This window comes from Heptranchias perlo, chromosome 13 (assembly GCF_035084215.1).
Source record: "Heptranchias perlo isolate sHepPer1 chromosome 13, sHepPer1.hap1, whole genome shotgun sequence".
Taxonomy (NCBI): Eukaryota; Metazoa; Chordata; class Chondrichthyes; order Hexanchiformes; family Hexanchidae; genus Heptranchias; species Heptranchias perlo.
Genome location: NC_090337.1, coordinates 34768236 through 34785765, shown reverse-complemented (window position 1 = coordinate 34785765; position 17530 = coordinate 34768236). Strand labels below are relative to the sequence as shown.

At 38.1% G+C, this 17530-nt stretch overlaps 1 protein-coding gene across 2 annotated transcripts in view; it reads left to right on the top strand.

Annotated features, from left to right (window-relative positions):
- The first annotated feature begins 15932 nt into the window (after nt 1–15932).
- usp13 (ubiquitin specific peptidase 13) overlaps nt 15933–17530 on the top strand; it is a 95866-nt gene continuing 94268 nt past the window's right edge. For both annotated transcript variants that reach the window (XR_010965507.1, XM_067995306.1), the window contains exon 1: nt 15933–16125. Coding sequence is in view for 1 of the 2 variants with exons in the window: in XM_067995306.1 (XP_067851407.1) it covers nt 16015–16125 (111 nt within the window). In the remaining variant the exon portion in view is untranslated. The remainder of the gene's footprint in view (nt 16126–17530) is intronic.

Genomic DNA, 17530 nt, shown 5'->3' with positions numbered 1-17530 from the left:
CGTTTAGGGCCACTAAAGGATATTGTAGGGCAGATTCAAAATAGTCATTTAGCAACTCAGTAGGGCTGAGTTGCTAAATGACTATTTTGCATCAGTCTGTACTCCTTTAGATGAAGCTTAAGTTCCAGATGAGTGCTTAATACTGAATAGCATTTTTAATATTAAAATAGATAGTAATGTCATCTTGGATAGATTAGGAAAGCTCAAAATTGATAGGGCTCCAGGTCCAGATAATATTAATTCAAGGGTGATTAAAGAGATGGGACAGGTACTCTGTGAGCCCCTTGCCCATATCTTTAATAGTCCATAGAGTCAGGGATAGTTCCTTTAGAGGGAAGCTAGCTCATTTAGTTCCTATTTTTTTTAAAAAGGGGACAAATCAGAGCTGGAGAACTACAGGCTTATCAGCCTGACAATTGGGAAGATGCTAGAAGGGATCATAAGAGATGCCCTTTATGATCACTGGGAAAGGGAAGGGGCCATTAGAAATACACAACAGGGCTTCTGAAAAAATAAGTTGTGCCTAACACATTTGATGAGTTATTTTGAGGAAGTCACTCGGGTAGTGGATGAGGGTAATCCGGTAAACATTGTATACCTGGATTTTCAGAAAGCCTTTGATAAGGTACCTCACATTAGGTTACTTCACAAGATAGAATCTTGTGGTATCAGTAGAAATTTGACAAGCTGGATTAGGAATTGGCTCCAATCCCACAGCCAAAAAGTTGTAATTAACGGATGTGGTTCAGCTTGGAGAAATGTTACTAGTGGTGTCGGGATCGGTCCTAGACCTGCTAATCTTCACGGTCTTTATTAATGAGCTGGACAGCGATGTTGAGAGTATGGTGAGTAAGTTTGCAGATGACACCAAAATCTGTGTAAGGGTTGAGATGGTAGACAAGTGCAATTAAATCCAGAAAGATTTAGATATGCTAGGGGAGTGGGCCACACATTGGCAAATGGTGTTTAGATAAATGGTAATGTCATGCATGTTGGTTGGGCCAACACAGAATCACATAATTTGCAGGGAACAATACTGAAAAAGGTTGAGAGAGAAAAAGTTTTTGGTGTCATTGTGCACAGATCACTAAAGATTTATGACTAATGTGGAAAAACTAGCTAAAGCCAACAAGGTATTTGGTTGTATTATTAGAACCCTTCAGTAAATCAAAGGACACCATTTTGACACTACACCGGTCGTTGGTCAAACCGCGTCTAGAGTACTGCACCCAGAGGAGAGCTACAAGAATGATTCCTGCCTTAAAGAACATCAGCCATACAGATAGGCTGAAGGACCTTGGTCTATTTACTTTAGAGCAGCGTAGATTTAGAGGTGATCTGATAGAGGTCTATAAAATAATTAAAGGGCTGGACGGTGTCCCTATTGATAGATTATTCCAGTTTAACAGGTTAGGGAGGACCAGGGGACACAAGTTTAAACTATGGAAGAGTAGGAATAGACTGGATGTTAGGCAGTTCTTCTTTTCCCAGAGAATTGTGCACCTCTGGAACACATTACCGTCTGGCGTGGTGGGTGTTGACTCTCTGCATGCCTTCAAGAGGGAGCTGGACCGGTTCCTGACTGGGACAGAGATCATATCATATAGAAGATAAGTGTCTTTATAGATAACACTTGGTCCATGTGATCTCCTGGACTGGTTCCGATCACCTGAGGGGGTTGGAGAGGAAATTTACAGAGTATTTTTTCCCCTTATTGGCTCTTTTTTTTCTGTTCTTTGCCTCTCCAAGGAGATTTCATGGCTGCGGGGGTAGGTATATGGGTGGGAGGTTGGGGGAGGGAAGAAGTGTTTAGCCATGTTGGTCTGGCCTCCATGGTGTGGGAAATGATGGACCAGCTGGTCTTCTCCTGCACATCAATTTCATATGTTCATAGTACCAATTAGATTATACTGCCTCTCCATGTTGTTTCTCCCAAAGTGCATCACTTTACACTTATCTGCATGAAATTGCATCTGCCATGTGTCTGCCCATTTCACCAGCCTATCTAAGTCCTTCTGAAGTCTGCTACTATCCTCCTTACTATTTACTACGTTGCCATGTTTTGTATCATTCGCAAACTTCAATATTGTAATTCCTATACCCAAATCCAGATCTTATATATGCAACAAGATAACCTCTCTGGGGAATGGTTTGAAACATCTGGAATGAAAAGCTGGTATCAGTAAAAGTGACCATGAAGCTATCAGATTGTGGTAAAAACTCAACTGGTATACTAATGTCCTTTAGGGAAGGAAACCTGCCATCCTTACCTGGTCTGGCCTATATGTGACTCTAAAGTGGCCCAGCAAGCCACTCAGTTGTATCAAATTGGCATGGCAACTAGGGGGAAGGGTATTAAATGCAGGACTTGCCAGCGATACCCATGTCCCAAGAATGAATTTTTTTAAAACGAGGGACCTAAGGATAGAGGAGAAAATTTATAAAATGGGTGATGAGAGTTTGTGTGCTTCGTACTGGTCTGTGCTGAATTCCTGATCTCTCTTGGGGCAGTTATGTTGAAGCTGGGGTGACTCATAGTATCACAGATTTTGGAGGGGAAAATTGGCTGGGATTTCCATTCCTGATTATCATTCAGTAGCCCCTATTGTGTGTGTACATGTGGGGACATGATCAGGCCAGGCAATTGGGCAAATCAATGGCAAATGAAATTTAATTCTTTTGTTGGTAATGGAATTTTACCGACTAGTTTTAATTTATTCAGTAATGGGCAAGATCAAATGTAAAATTAGGCTTCTTTGAAAAAATTGGTAATAGCTGCATAGTTCAGCTATTCCCAATTTTTAAAAAGTTTTTTTTGCAAAAGTGCTTTTTTAACATACTTTTTGTCAAGGCTGCATTTTCAGTTGATCAATTCACTTTGTGAGCCTTCCAAAATACATTCTAATTGATAAATTTCCAAGTAAATTGAATTTCATGTTTTAAGTGTCTGCTTGAATATCCATTGCAGAAGATTAAAAATAACGGTGACTAGAATGTGCATGAATATGGATATTTGCTACTTTTCCAGTAAGGATGTCTGTGTTTTACTGCCCTCTACTGTAATATTTACTGCACTGCAACCCTATTAGTGATTTTCTATTTGATTTCCTTGGCAAATTTCCAACCGGACAAAGACAATGTAGCTAGAAAGTTCTGTAGGTCATTGAGACAAGAATCTAATAGGATTGCATCTAAAAATAATACGTTGATGTAGATATAATTTGCAATCCTAGATGCCTGTTGTGATCTCACGATTTTGGGATTCAACCTTGCATATCCTGTGTTTGGGATCATATTTAGTATCCTAAGATAAGGAAACATGTCCATGACCCAGCTGTGAGAATGTTGACATTTCCATGACATAAAGCCTCTGTAGTCAATTTGACTGGTTGAAGTGCAGTCACTATTTATGTAATCTGATCAAACTCTTCTTAAGGACAGTGTCAGACGGGAATTTCAAACCAATAACATTCTTCTGAATGGAGATCTTTAAAACTAATATGAGTTCCAGCACAGATGGCAGGCTGTTCCACCATGACCTATAATGCAGAATTTTGCTGTGCTTTTGTTCACATTTGTCCCTGGCATATCTCTGAAGCATGTAATTTTTTTTACAGGAAACTTGTGGATCATATTGATATTATTTTTCACCTTTCAATCAGAGAATGCATATTGTTATGTTCAGTACCCTGTCAGAAATGGAAACAAAAGTGTTTTTTGAGTCCATCTTTATTATTAGCATTGTGATTTTCGTTGCATTAATTATCGCTGTCACCACTGTTACATTCATCTTGATCTTCTTCACCTTTGGAATTGGACTTTTTGGGCAACTTACAAATGGGATGGGGTGCACGGCCAGTATTTCAGTTGTTATTGTGCATTACATTCAGCACTGCACCGTGGATCAAATGCACACAGCACAGTTTCTGTTTATAAAAGTTTCAGTTTTTACCATCATACTTACTGTAAGTATCCAATGTGATATACACAATTTCATTCAATCAAGGAAGCCCAAATCGTCTTGAGTTTTTTTTCTAGTAGTTGAATACATTTTTGGCTGCACAGAACCATGAGTTTGAATCAATTTGAAGCACCCATTCCAAGCACATTTATGTTCATGTATCATCTCTTTCAGTCTTGGCTTTGTGGTAGCACTCTCACCTTTGAGTCAGGAGGTATGGAATTCAAGCTCCACTCCAGGATATAAGCATATAATCTAGGCTACATTGTGAGAGGTGCATTCTTTTGGGTGATACATTAAACCCTCTTGGGTTGATGTAAAAGATTCCACAGCACTATTTGAAGAGGAACAGAGGAGTCCTCCCAGTGTCCTGGCCTACATTTATCCCTGAACCACCAAAAGCAGATTAATTGGCTATTTGTTTCATTGCTATTTGTGGGACTTTGCTACACTTAAATAGGCTGCTACATTTGCTTTTAAAACAACATTGACTGCACTTCAAAAGTAATTGATTGGCTATAAAGTGCTTTGAGACATCCTGAGGACATAAAAGGTGCAATATAAATGCAAGTTCTTTTCTTCCTTTCATGTTGAATTCGACTCATCTGTCAATATGCTGAACTTTCTACTTTTCTCCCTGTGATCAGCACTTCAAACTTCCTCAATACAAAATGCCATTACAAAAGATCTTACTGTCTGCCATGATCCATCAGTATTTTCTTTATACCATTTACTGACTTTAGCAAAATTAGTTCTTTACTGTGCAATGCATCTCAACTGTCATTGGAAGAATAGAATATTCTGAAGTCATGCATTGCCTGGACTATTTTCATCAGACACAAACAAAGGAATTAGGTGCTACACCTATGTGGTAGCAGCGGGAGAAAGACGAGCCTCTAGAGTCATTATTGGGCTTAGTGAAGGTGGTGATTGGTTTGCTGTTCTATGCCTTAGGTCAGTGTTGTACTTTGCCTTAAGATGTGTGTGTAAAACTTTGTAGAACTGCCAGTTAACTTCAAAATTTGTTGGCACTTTTTTTTTTACACACCTTGTACAAGGCTAACTGTTCTTGTAAAAAAGAATGCCAGGCACCTTCTGACTTGTTTTTTTTATGAAATAGACACAGCCATCAACAAGATTTTAATCATCTGCACTATCTGTACTTACAGAAACATGGCTACATAAAGAATGGGACTGGCAGTTAAATATTGCTGGATATAATGTATTTAGAAAGGATAGGGAAAGAATAAGGTGGGGTGGGGTAGCTGTACTAATTAGAGACAATATAATGGCAATAGAAAAAAGGGACATATAAAATAAGATAGAAACAGAATCCATATGGATTGAGTCAAAGGATAAGAAGGGATCGATTCCATTAATAGGTATTTTCTACAGGCCACCTAATAGTGGAAGAAAAAAATGTAGGCAAATCTATGAAATGAGTAAAAAACACTGAATAATAATCATGAGAAATTTCAACTACTCCCAAATAAATTGGCAAGAAGAGGTAGGGAAAGGGGAAAGGGGAATGGAGTTTTTATAATGTGCACAAGATTCCTTTCTTACCCAGTATATGAGAAGCCCAACAAGAGAGGAATCACTGCTGGATCTAGTAATGGGAAATGAATCAGAGCAGATAAGAGAAGTAAGCATAGGGGAACATCTAAGCAATAGCGATCATAACATAATAAAGTTTAAAATAATGATTGAGAAAGACATAAGTAAGATAAAGACCAAAGCAATTTATTGGGAAAAAGCTAATTTTGAAGGGATGAGAATGGAACCAGGGAAGGTAAACTGGAAAAAAATGTTGACAGACAAAGAGATAGAACAGCAGTGGGAAATATTTAAAACAGTGATCAATAGAGTTCAGGAGAAATATATTCCTCTAAAAGACAAGAACAAACTAGCCAATAATGAATCACCACAGATGAATGAAAAGATAAGGGTAAAATTGAAACTAAAGAAATAGGTATACTCTAAGTACATAGACAATAAAGGAGAATGACAAAGGGGAATACGAAGAGGTTAGGAAAGAAATCAAAAAAACAATTAGGAAAGCAAAGAGGAGCTACAAAATTATATTATCAAGGAATATAAAAAGAAATAGTAAAGTATTCTACAGACACGGGTAAAAAACAAAAGAAAAATCAGGATAGGGATAGGGCCACTAAGGGATGCACAAGATAAACTCACAGGTAATGACAGTGAAATGGCAGAAATATTATATAGTTACTTTCCCTCAATATTTACCAGGGAGACTAACAAGGTGGGCATAACATTAGAAGAGGACATCAAAAAAGATACAAAGACATTTAAGATAGAAAGGGGGGAGATAATTGATAAACTAATCAAACTTAGAGAGGATAAAACCCCTGGTCCGGATGGATTGCATCTGCGCATATGAAAAGAAGTAAGGGAAGAGATAGCAGAGGCACTATTACATACATATAAAATTTCATTAGAAAAGGGAACAGTGCCAGGGGACTAGTGGACAGCTAATGTTATTCCTATATTTAAAAAGGGAGATAGAACAAGTCCAATTAATTAAAGACCAGATGGCTTAACGTTGGTGGTCGGAAAGGTAATTGAATCTTTACTCAAAGATGTAATAGAAAAACATCTAGCAAACGAAAATATAATAAAGAATAGTCAGCATGGATTTCAGAAGGGAAAGTCATGCTTGACCAACCTTATTGAATTCTTTGAAGAAGTAACAGAAAGAGTAGACAAGAGTGATGATGTAGATGTAATATATTTGGATTTTCAAAAGGCCTTCGAAAAGGTACCGCATTGTAGACTCATGACTAAGGTCAGAGCATGTGGAGTCAGGGGACAGGTAGCAGAATGGATAGCCAGCTGGCTACAAAACAGAGTAAGGGTTAAGGGTAGCTACTCAGACTGGCAAAAGGTGGGAAGCGGAGTTCCACAGGGATCAGTGCTGGGACCACTGTTGTTCACAACTTACATTAACGATTTGGACTCAGGAATCGGAAGTACAATTTCAAAATTTGCGGACATTACCAAATTGGGTGTGTAGTTATTACAAAGGAAGAATGCATCAAAATGCAAGAAGACATTAATAAACTTGCAGAATGGGCGTGTAATTGGCACATGAATTTCAATATAGATAAGTGTGAGGTGGTGCATTATGGTAGGAAAAATAAGGAGGCCACATACTGCTTAGATAATAAGAGTCTAAATGGGGTAAAGCAAAGAAATCTTGGGGTACAGATACACAAATCACTAAAAGTAGCGATGCAGGTTAATAAGGCTATAAAAAAGGCAAATCAAGCACTGGGATTCATTTCTAGAGGGATAGAATTGAAAAGCAGAGAAGTTATGTAAAGCTTGTATAGAACCTTGGTTAGACCACACTTGGAGTACTGTGCACAGTTCTGGTCTCTATATTATAAAAAGGGTATCGAGGCATTGGAGAAGGTACAAAAAAAGATTCACAAGGATGATACCAGAACTGAGAGGATATTCTTATCAAGAAAGAATAAACAGGTTGGGGTTCTTTTCTCTAGAAAAGAGAAGGCTGAGGGGTGACCTGATAGAGGACTTTAAGATAATGAAACGGTTTGATAGGGTAGACATAGCAAAAATGTTTCCACTTGTGGGGGAGTCCCGAACTAGAGGTCATAAATATAAGATGGTCACTAATAAATCCAATAGGGACTTCGGGAGAAACTTCTTTACCCACAAAGAGTAGTTGAGGCGAATAGCATAGATGCATTTAAAGGGAAGCTAGATAAGCACATGAGGGAGAAAGGAGTAGAAGGATAAGCTGATAGGGTCAGATGAAGTAGGGAGGGAGGAGGCTCGCGTGGAGCATAAACGCCGGCATAGACCAGTTGGGCCGGATGGCTTGTTTATGTGCTTTAGACTCGATATAACTCGATGTACCTTTGACTCTTTTGTTTCATCAATTTTCGACATGCAGCCTTCCGCGTTAGCCATTGTTTTCATGCAAAAGAATTCCACACAGATTGGCACTACAACACATGAGGAAGTTTGACAAAGTTTGAAATGTTGCTGTTATTGCTTTGGTGAACTTCATTTTATGGTGCAGATCACTTCCACAAACCCAAAATCCCAGTATTTTTAAACTGTGAATCTCAGAATTTCAAGATCATTAAATAGGCTGGAAATCTGGGATTGCAGGGTCTAGTTGGAGACAGCAGAAATACACCATGGCAATTGTTGGTTAAGAACTTGGTATTCACAGAGGGTGTAATGGCAAGAGCATGATTCAGAATCACAAATGGACTGTCCACACGGAATTGTCTTTTAATGAGGATCTTCCTGCCAAACAATGAGCTTGCTGTCCTAAAAAGCACTTGAATTTTGACATCCAGCTCCAGCTGAAGTTTGGCTGATAACTCAGCTATTAAAAGAATCAGACTGGCCTCCCAGAAGATACTAGTCAGTTATCAAAATATTCTTGGCATTTTAGAAATCGTTGATTTAAATATACAATTACAAGTAGAAAATATTTTTTATTATACTTCATCAAATCACATGTAAGATAACCACATATTTACTACTTGCAGCACTTACTGACTGCCTAGCTCTATCAGGATGTATAAAACTAGCATTGTGGACTTTCATATACTTGTAGATAGAGTTCCTTATGGAATACGCCATGATTTCTAGGTCCATGAAAGGGGTCTGAAAAATCCTATCATCCATTAAACTCATAGCTGCAGTATGGGAACTGAACTATCTGTTTAATCCTTTGGCCACTTTCCTGTAAAACAATGCTGTTTTCCAAAGTCTTCACTCCCTGAGTAAATGATCTCCATGCCATATTGACAGAGGCATCTACCTCATACCTCATATGTCATAACACAAACAATAGTCCCAAAATATAGACACATCTACAAGAGAATAACCTGGAGTAACTCATACACCTTCATTAAGCAGTACTGCCCTTATTTAATTGTAAAAACCGTACAAATCAGTTTTTAATTCTGTTCTGGGCCTTGCATAAATGTCTCTCCTGCCTGTAAGACTCAATTCTGAGAGAGGTACCCATGGCATTAATGAATGAGGATATAAGGGGGATTACTCACCATTAGATGGTGGTATTCTCATTTTTTACTGGAGGCTAGATTCATCATGGTGCTAGATTTTCCATCCATTGACTTATGAGTCGAAAATCTAGCCCATGCACACAGCATAAATTCCATTTTCCTCTAATATAGAGTCATCCCCTCCACTTCTGCTCATCTCTCCTTTTTCAATTCTGTCTCTCTTCTCACTCTTACTCGTTTTCATTTTTTAAAATTTAAAATATGTGTTTATTCACTTTTGGGGCTGTTACAAGTTTAGGATCTTGTCTTAGATATTCTCTTGGGTGCAGTCATAAATGATCTGATACTAAGGGAATCAAGGGATATGGGGATAGGGTGGGAAAGTGGAGTTGAGGTAGAAGATCAGCCATGATCTTATTGAATGGGGGACCAGGCTTGAGAGGCCGTATGGCCTACTCCCGTTCCTATTTCTTATGTTCTTAGGGTGTGCCTGTACTACTCAATATCTAAAGATATGATAGTTTAACACAGGAGTCTAACAATTGTACCTCCTAGTGAGTTGGACTGTATATTTGTGTCTTTTGCCCGTGTCTTCATGTGCGCCACTCCAATTTTTTCAAAGGATAACTGAGAAAACACTGATAAGACAAGGCAAGATATGAATTGTTAAGCTGGTTTATTTCACAGCACGTGAACATACAGAGCAACAGTTCAATCAGTAGATCTTGTCTTAGCATAATATAACACAAAATAATGAACACATTACACTTTCCCAAATCAGTGGATCGTCTTGCTTGACTCAAACAAAACAACTTCTAATTACCCTCCTGCATTCTGACCTTGGATCTCACAAAAGTTTGCCTATGCAGCTTTCTGTGCAAAAACCTGACTGTCAGTGTGTGTCTCTATCTCTGCCTTTATCTCCCTGTGTTCATAACATAAGACCAGACAATCCCAGGACCAGCAATCTCCTGACAAAATGATGTGAAGTATTTATCAATTACCAAGACAAGCTAATGGATTGCTTATTGTTTTGAATCTTTGAGGACAACTTCAAAGCCTAATCCATTAGAGTTTTAACTACCTTTCATCTCAGTGCTTTTTAAAAAAACATGTGAATAGACCTCGCTTTAAAAAATCCAATATTTATATGTAATTCTTTTTCTAATGTTTTCTGTGGAAAATTGGTCAAAAAAATCCTAAAATGGGGACCTTGGTTTCAATTGAGACCAAATACAAATGATGAAGGTCCCCTGTTTTTGGTTGAGAAAGGCTGTAACTGAAATGGGTTTGGAAACTCAAACCAATTCCCTGTCAATACACGTCTGTGGGACAGGGCGTCAAAATCGTTACGAATTGGCATTAATTTGTGCATTTTACTCAGCAAGACCTTAAAGATGAAAATAGCAATACATGAAACCTAGAAGTTGGAAAAAGATATTTAAAAAGCTCATGGGAGCCTAACTTTTATAAATAGGGACACAGAATACAAAAGTGGAATTAATTGCAAATCTTTACAAACCATTGGTTAGGCTACAATTGTAATATTCTTACTTAAGAAAAATGTCAAGGTCATGGAGAGGGTGCAAAAGAAATTCACAGAGGTGATAATGAGGATGAGAGGCTTTAATTATGAAGGGAGACTAGAGAAACTGAAGCTCTATTCATTGGAACAAAGAAAATTATGAGACCTGATGGTGTTCAAAATTATGAGAGGTTTTAGTAAAGTAGATCAGAAAAAGCTATTTTCAATGGTTGGTGAGTTGGTAACGAAAGAGCATAAATAAATTTAAGTTCATCACCAAAAAAAGAAAGGGATAGGTTAGGATTTTTTTTTAACATAAAGGGTTGTTAGGTTATGGAATATCCTACCAGAAAAGTGAAAGTGGATAAATATTTGAAAAATTAAAATAGTATGGAGAAAGAACAGGGGCATGGGCCTGAATGGGTTGTTCTTTCAGAGAGCTGGCAAGGCACGATGAGTCAAATGGTCTCCTGTGTTGTAAAATTCTTTGGTTCTATGACATAAAATTGCTTGATACTATCACCAGATGAAGTCTTGAGCACTACTCAGAACAGTTGGAAGCACAAACTAAAAGCATTAGATCACACTTGGTACAATGTAATTGTACTTTGCGTAGTTAGTTCTTAAATGCATAGGTTTTCTCAGCCAAAAAGGCAACTTACAGAATTCATTATGTTCCATGTACTAAGAATATGCAGTCATGGATAATTATTACATTTAAGCTGAAACAATAGTTTTAGCAGAGATGTTTTTAATATTATATTTCTTTCTTCACAGAGAATATAAATTGCTGCAATAAAATAGAGTTGAATTTAGTTTTACAATATTGCTAGTTATCATTCCCCTCACAATCAAATGGTTGTTAGTGAATTACTTAAAGCAGTATTTTTAAGGAAGTCAGGATTTGCTTCCTAACGGTTCATCTAGCTTGGTTTTGCAAGTGAGAAATAAAATTAATGAGTAACCATTTGGGCTCCCAAGGAAGGTTTTCAGTCTATGAGGAAATTGAAATTTGACCTCGGCTGGAGAACCTGCACCTTGCCTGTGGAATCTAACAACCAGCATCTGAGAATTGACTTAATTAACCTTGTCTGGCTTTCCCTCCCTCTATGTAGGGAAACATTTGCCGTTGCTCAATGCCTCTCCTGACACTGGATACCAAGCCGTAAAGCAGTGTATTGACACGCCAACACACTGTGCTACCAAGTTGTCTTAGAGTAGAACTCTTTTAAGATCCATTTTAAATTTTCAGTGCAAAAATGGATCTTAATTTAGATTTGATTTATGTCAGTAGAGAAAAATTCTGGAATTATTCAAGAGTTTGTAGTGGAGGAACTATAGGTTTCTATGGAAGGATGAACTATATGGATGAAATGGCCTCCCTCATCAGTATTTATTTTTGTGTTTTTATTTGTGTTTGGCTAATGTAGAATTTCTTTGTTCCCAGTCACTTAAAAAGGAAATATGAAAGAATTAATTTGCAGCCAATGGACTATTCAGTACTTTTGATGGTCATTTTGTGATGTTTATACCATAGATCATATCTGTAAACTCATTATAAGGTTTTCCCCAGGATTATTTTAATGCAAATATATAGACTTTTTGAAGTCTTGCTTGTTTTATTGTCATCAAGTTATCAATGTTTCTTTTTTGGTGCTGTTACTTCCAGATTGAAGCAACAGTGAAATCAACTACCCTTACTGAATCTTGATTTTATAGTGCTTAGCATTGAAGCCCCACGAGTCACACTGGCCTTCACCATACAATACCAAATTATCCTTTCTGTGCAGCGGTTTTAAAAAAACAATTGGTAATGACTTCCCCAGGTGTTGTTTAGGATGAAATAAACAGATTTGCTTTTATACAATCACAATTTATTTTGCTTATGAATCTAAAGTTCAGTAATCTTGTAATAGATGCAATATGCAATTATATATTACTTTTTGATTAGAATGGCAGCTAAAGGTTCCTACCCTCCATTACGTCATGCAAAATCTGATGTCCACATCATCATCGGTGTTGACTGCTGTAGGACAATTGTACCGATAACACAGCCGCACAGTCAAACTGTAAATGTTCCAGAAATTTGCTGCCACAATGGGGAAAATCAAAATAACATCAATTTGCTGCAGTATTAATCTCTCTTGCTAATGCTCATTATTCTCTCTTTCTGACTCAGAACAGATTATTAGTCTACTCTTTGAATTCAAATGATTGGATAATTCAATATTTTAGTGCAAAAAATGACTTTACAGTAGACTGTATCTAAATGATAATGAATCAGTCACTACATTCAGTGGTTGAATTTGAACTGTTCCTGTCGAAACCATATCTTCTATGTTGTCTCCTTTGAAGGTGTTAAGGTTCTTTATTAGATGAAAATATCATCATCAGTATGGTCCAAAATAACTACTTGCATTCTGCAGTAAAATTACTTCAGCTATTGAATCCCTTTTGCAATCCAGACCTCATGTGTCAACATATACACTTTGTAAAATTAAAGAAAAAAATTATACAGATCAGGACAGATAGTTGAATTGATTTGGCATGGAAAATGGTCAAAATCCTGGAACTCCCTTCCTAACAGCACTGTGGGAGAACCGTCACCACACGGGCTGCAGCGGCTCAAGAAGGCAGCTCACCACCACCTTCTCAAGGGCAATTAGGGATGGGCAATAAATGCCGGTCTCGCCAGCGACGCCCACATCCCACGAACGAATAAAAAAAATTTACTTGAAGCAAATTATACATTTAGAAATTCATGAAAACAATGCTTGGAATAACCACATCTGGTTATATTTAGAATCACCATTTTCTCTTTTATTGGTTGGTAATATTCTGCCTTTCCATCAAAAGATGTACAAGTAAGTAATATTTATCAATCTTACGTATGATGTACAAAACAGATGCTTTACTTTCAGGTTTCCCTATGCCATGCACAATTTCCTAGACAGGAGGCCAGGTAGGTGAACTTGCTCACATGCTACTGTCCATGGAATTCTGAAATTGGATATTGGAATGTGTGTGAGAATGGTCCAGGATAACTTGCCTTCTACTTTTCCTACCATATTCACAGGAAAATGAAAGGCCTCATTGGCATTCTGCAAAAGCATCCGAGATCAGGAACTTAATGGATAGGGAACTCTGGCTGAAAAACAACAATCTACCACTTCACGAAGCGGTGCTCCACGTCACCTGTACACTTTACCATTCTTAATATTATACAAAAATTTGAAGGTTATAGAATTAAATAATAAAAATATATAAAACAAGTTGTTCCCTCTCTCAAATCTAAACTAAAACTTTGTACTTTTAAATTTGCAGTAATAGTGCTATTAGTCTTCAAAAGGTGAAATACTCTTTGAAAGTGGACAGAAATTTATTTCAAGAACCATCGCAACACCCATTGTTGTGCTTAGGGTTCAAAAGTTTCGATGCCTTTAGGGACTTTGAATACCTCAATAAGATCCCCTCTCAATCTTCTCTTTAGTTTAAGTGAACTTAGCTTCTGTAGTCTTTTCTTGATGGGGACAAACCAATGCCCTGTATAGGCTCAGTGTCACATCCTGTAAATTGTGTTCTCGTCCAAGCACTATACAACCTAAGATAATTTTTGCATTATTTACCGCTGCCACACACAGTGCAGATGATTTCAACAATTTGTCCACTTACACCCGCAAGTCCTTAATCTGTGCTGTATCCTGTAGACTAATAATATTTAGTTTATAGTCCCAATGCTTATTCCTTCTGCCTAATCTCATCACTTTGCATTAATTGACAGTGAATTTCTTTGCCATTTCTCAGCCCAACTTCCCAATTTATCTTCATCTCTTTGCACCCAATCAGCCAGCTTTTGATTGTTTGCGGCTCCCGTCTACCTTCATGTCAATAGCACTTTTTTTGTCTCTATTCCCACTTCTAAATTATTGATGTACAATGTGAATAGAAAAACATCCCACCAGTCACTTCCTACCACACTGATGCAACTCCATGTATGACCACTTTGTTTCCTTTGAAGCAGCCAGTTATCAATCTATTTCAAAAGCTGTCCACCTATTGCATGTTTTTCTAGCTTATTTACAATTCTCCTTTACATCACTGCATCAAGAACCTTGCTGGAGTCTAGATAAACAATGTTCCCTTTATGTAAACTTATCAGCCTCATTGGCCTTTAATATCCAGGATAGCCTTTATAAACACCTTTTCTTTATACCACCTTTACATCCTTTTCTCTCCATTCCTTTGGTACAGTTCCCAATTCAAACGATTTCCTAAAGATCCTTGCCAGAACGTGACCAATTCTGTTGTCCATTTCCTTAAGTGCTGTTCAGTGAAGGCCATCTGGACCCAGGGCTTGCCGTCTTTTGAGTGCTATCACTTTCTTATTATTATTTACTTTGTCTTTAAAATGTCCTCCTCTTTTCCCAGAAAATCAGTCCTCACTTCCAGGGGAGTTACCAAATTTTCCTGTGAACAATACACTAAATTGTTCAAGATATCTCCCATTTCCTGGTTGCCTGATACCACATTCTCATTGGTACCTTTTAAAGGTAGTACTGTACTACCTCCTTAACTTCCTGTTTATCCAGATGTGCTCACAGAAATCTTTAATTTTTTTTATGTTCCCTGCAATCTTAACCTTATTCTCTATTTTGCTTCTCTAACCAGTTTTTGAAGTCTTCATGCTATCCTTATATTTCTGTCTGCCACTGAACCTGAAGATCTAGATTTGAGGAATGCAAATCGCCTTTGCATTATCTCTCCTGTTGCCCCTGTGGGTTTCCTCATATTCCTATTTTGTTTCTTATACAGGGCCTGGATTTACTTTGTATTCCTGCATTGTGCCACTTCTCCATGTTTCGTCCCTCTAACAATCTACTCCAGTCTGTTTCCATTAACAGCTTCCTTTATTCTCCACCTTCCTAAATTGTGTCTTCATTGTATTCTCTTTGTCCATGGTGAGTCTGACTCGGCGGGTCATAGAGCCAAGGGCTTCTTGGCATAGAATGTAGAAAGGACTAGCAGTGTCTGATACCTTTCCAGCTGCGCTACCTCCTAGCAATAATCTCCACGATCTCATTTTTTGCGAGGAAATAAATCTCAGTCTTAACATTTTCAACATTGGCATCTCTGTATAGCCCATCTCTCCTGGATTAATTGGTGAACAACACATAGTGGGTGCGGAGACAGATAAGGGAGGAGATTTGTGAAACACTGACCATCTTTAGTAGTTAGGCTTTCACAGTAGAGTCTAAGGGGAAGGTCTCACCAATTTCTCTTCCAGTTTAGTGTGGGTGAAGGCTTTTTAAATTTCGCGTTTTTCTTTCCATAGTGCAGAAGCGTCAGCGGGTCGGATGGCAGGAGGGAGGGCTGCGAGTTTGCACTGGTTTAAAAATAGTTTGTCGTCCTGCAGTCTCTGCTCGTCCAGCTCCAGCTCACTTCATAATCAATGTCTGCCCTGAACAGCATTCTGGGTTAGGAATGTCAACATGGCTGCAGACATCGGAGAACTGCTGGTCCCGTACATGCCAACCATCCGAGTCCCGAGATCAGGGGACAGGGTTTACAAGAGCGAATGCGCCTTCTCCTTTGACTCCCCAGTAAGTAGGCAGCCTGGCCCTTGGGTGGGCGTGCACTTATGGGGGGGCTTTCTTGTTTGAAGAGCTGGAAGTTTTCCACTGACACGTGAATGACTCCACAAACTGGCGATACTCATCTGTATTTGGGAACTTGTTGATAGCGAGAGAGGCACTGGAGCGCGTTGCTCCTTTTGACGGGGATGGAAAAAACAACAGTGGCTAATAGAGAGAGGCCGCGCTAATAGACGTGGGGCCATAATATAACAGAAAAAAACCAAGTGTAGAGACATTTATTTGTATCAGAGAGGGTGGTGAATGGAGAGGGCGAGAATTTAAACCGAAATAAAGAGGAAGACGTTATTCTGAAGGGGTGTGTGGGGGAGGCAGCTAGTTCTATAATCCTGTCAATTATATTTAGACGAGTAACCTTCAAGTTAAAAAGGATCTGAAAGGCAAATGAAAAGTAACGAAATGCTCAAAGATGTTTTGAAAAATTTACTTCTGGAAAGAAAGGAAATAAAAACCTAAGATGAAGGAAAATAACTTTTGGAACTTTTAAACTCTTATATAAATTTGAAAGGGTGGCATGGAGGACAATACTACTTATTTGATTACATTTTTAATAAAATAGAAGCGTTAAAACGTGGTAAAAGGTGACTCAGCTGTTTGGCGTTCATCAACAGTGCCTGCGACAAGTTATTTATATCCAGAGAGTTTAGGGCTGGGGTGTCGCATTTCTTTTTTTTTTACCCTGAACTGATTTGATGTATACCAACCAGATAAAAAAACAATCCTAGGGATGAATAGACTTGATTAACAATTACTTAGTTTGAAGTATTAATAACTTTGAATATGGTATTTTTAGTTATATCTTGTATTTCTTTTATTTGAGGTGTAATGTGATCACTATATTAACAGTGAAAATAGTACGTGTGTTGTGCTCCATCAAGTGGCGATAAAGTATATAGAAAGTTTTCACATCCCTTTGTAATATCTAATCCAGCACAGGTAATAGTTTTGCCTAATGGTACCAACTGAACGTTTTTTCCTGCTATTTCTAGCAGGATAAATGGACACGTTTTTCAATCGGCATAATAATTTTCCTTCACTATTTGTCTACATAGAGAGGATGTTTTCACTTGTGGGGGAAGTCCAAAACTCGGGGCCATAAATATAAGATAGTCACTAATAAATTCAGTAATGAATTCAGGAGAAACTTCTTTACCCAGAGAGTGGTTAGAATGTGGAAGTTGCTACCACATGGAGTAGTTGAGGCGAATAGCATAGATGCATTTAAGGGAAAGCTAGATAAGTACACGAGGGATAAAGGAATAGAAGGATGTGTTGATAGGGTGGGAGGAAGCTCATGTGGAGCATAAACACCAGCATAAACATGTTGGGCCAAATGGCCTCTCTGTGCTGTAAA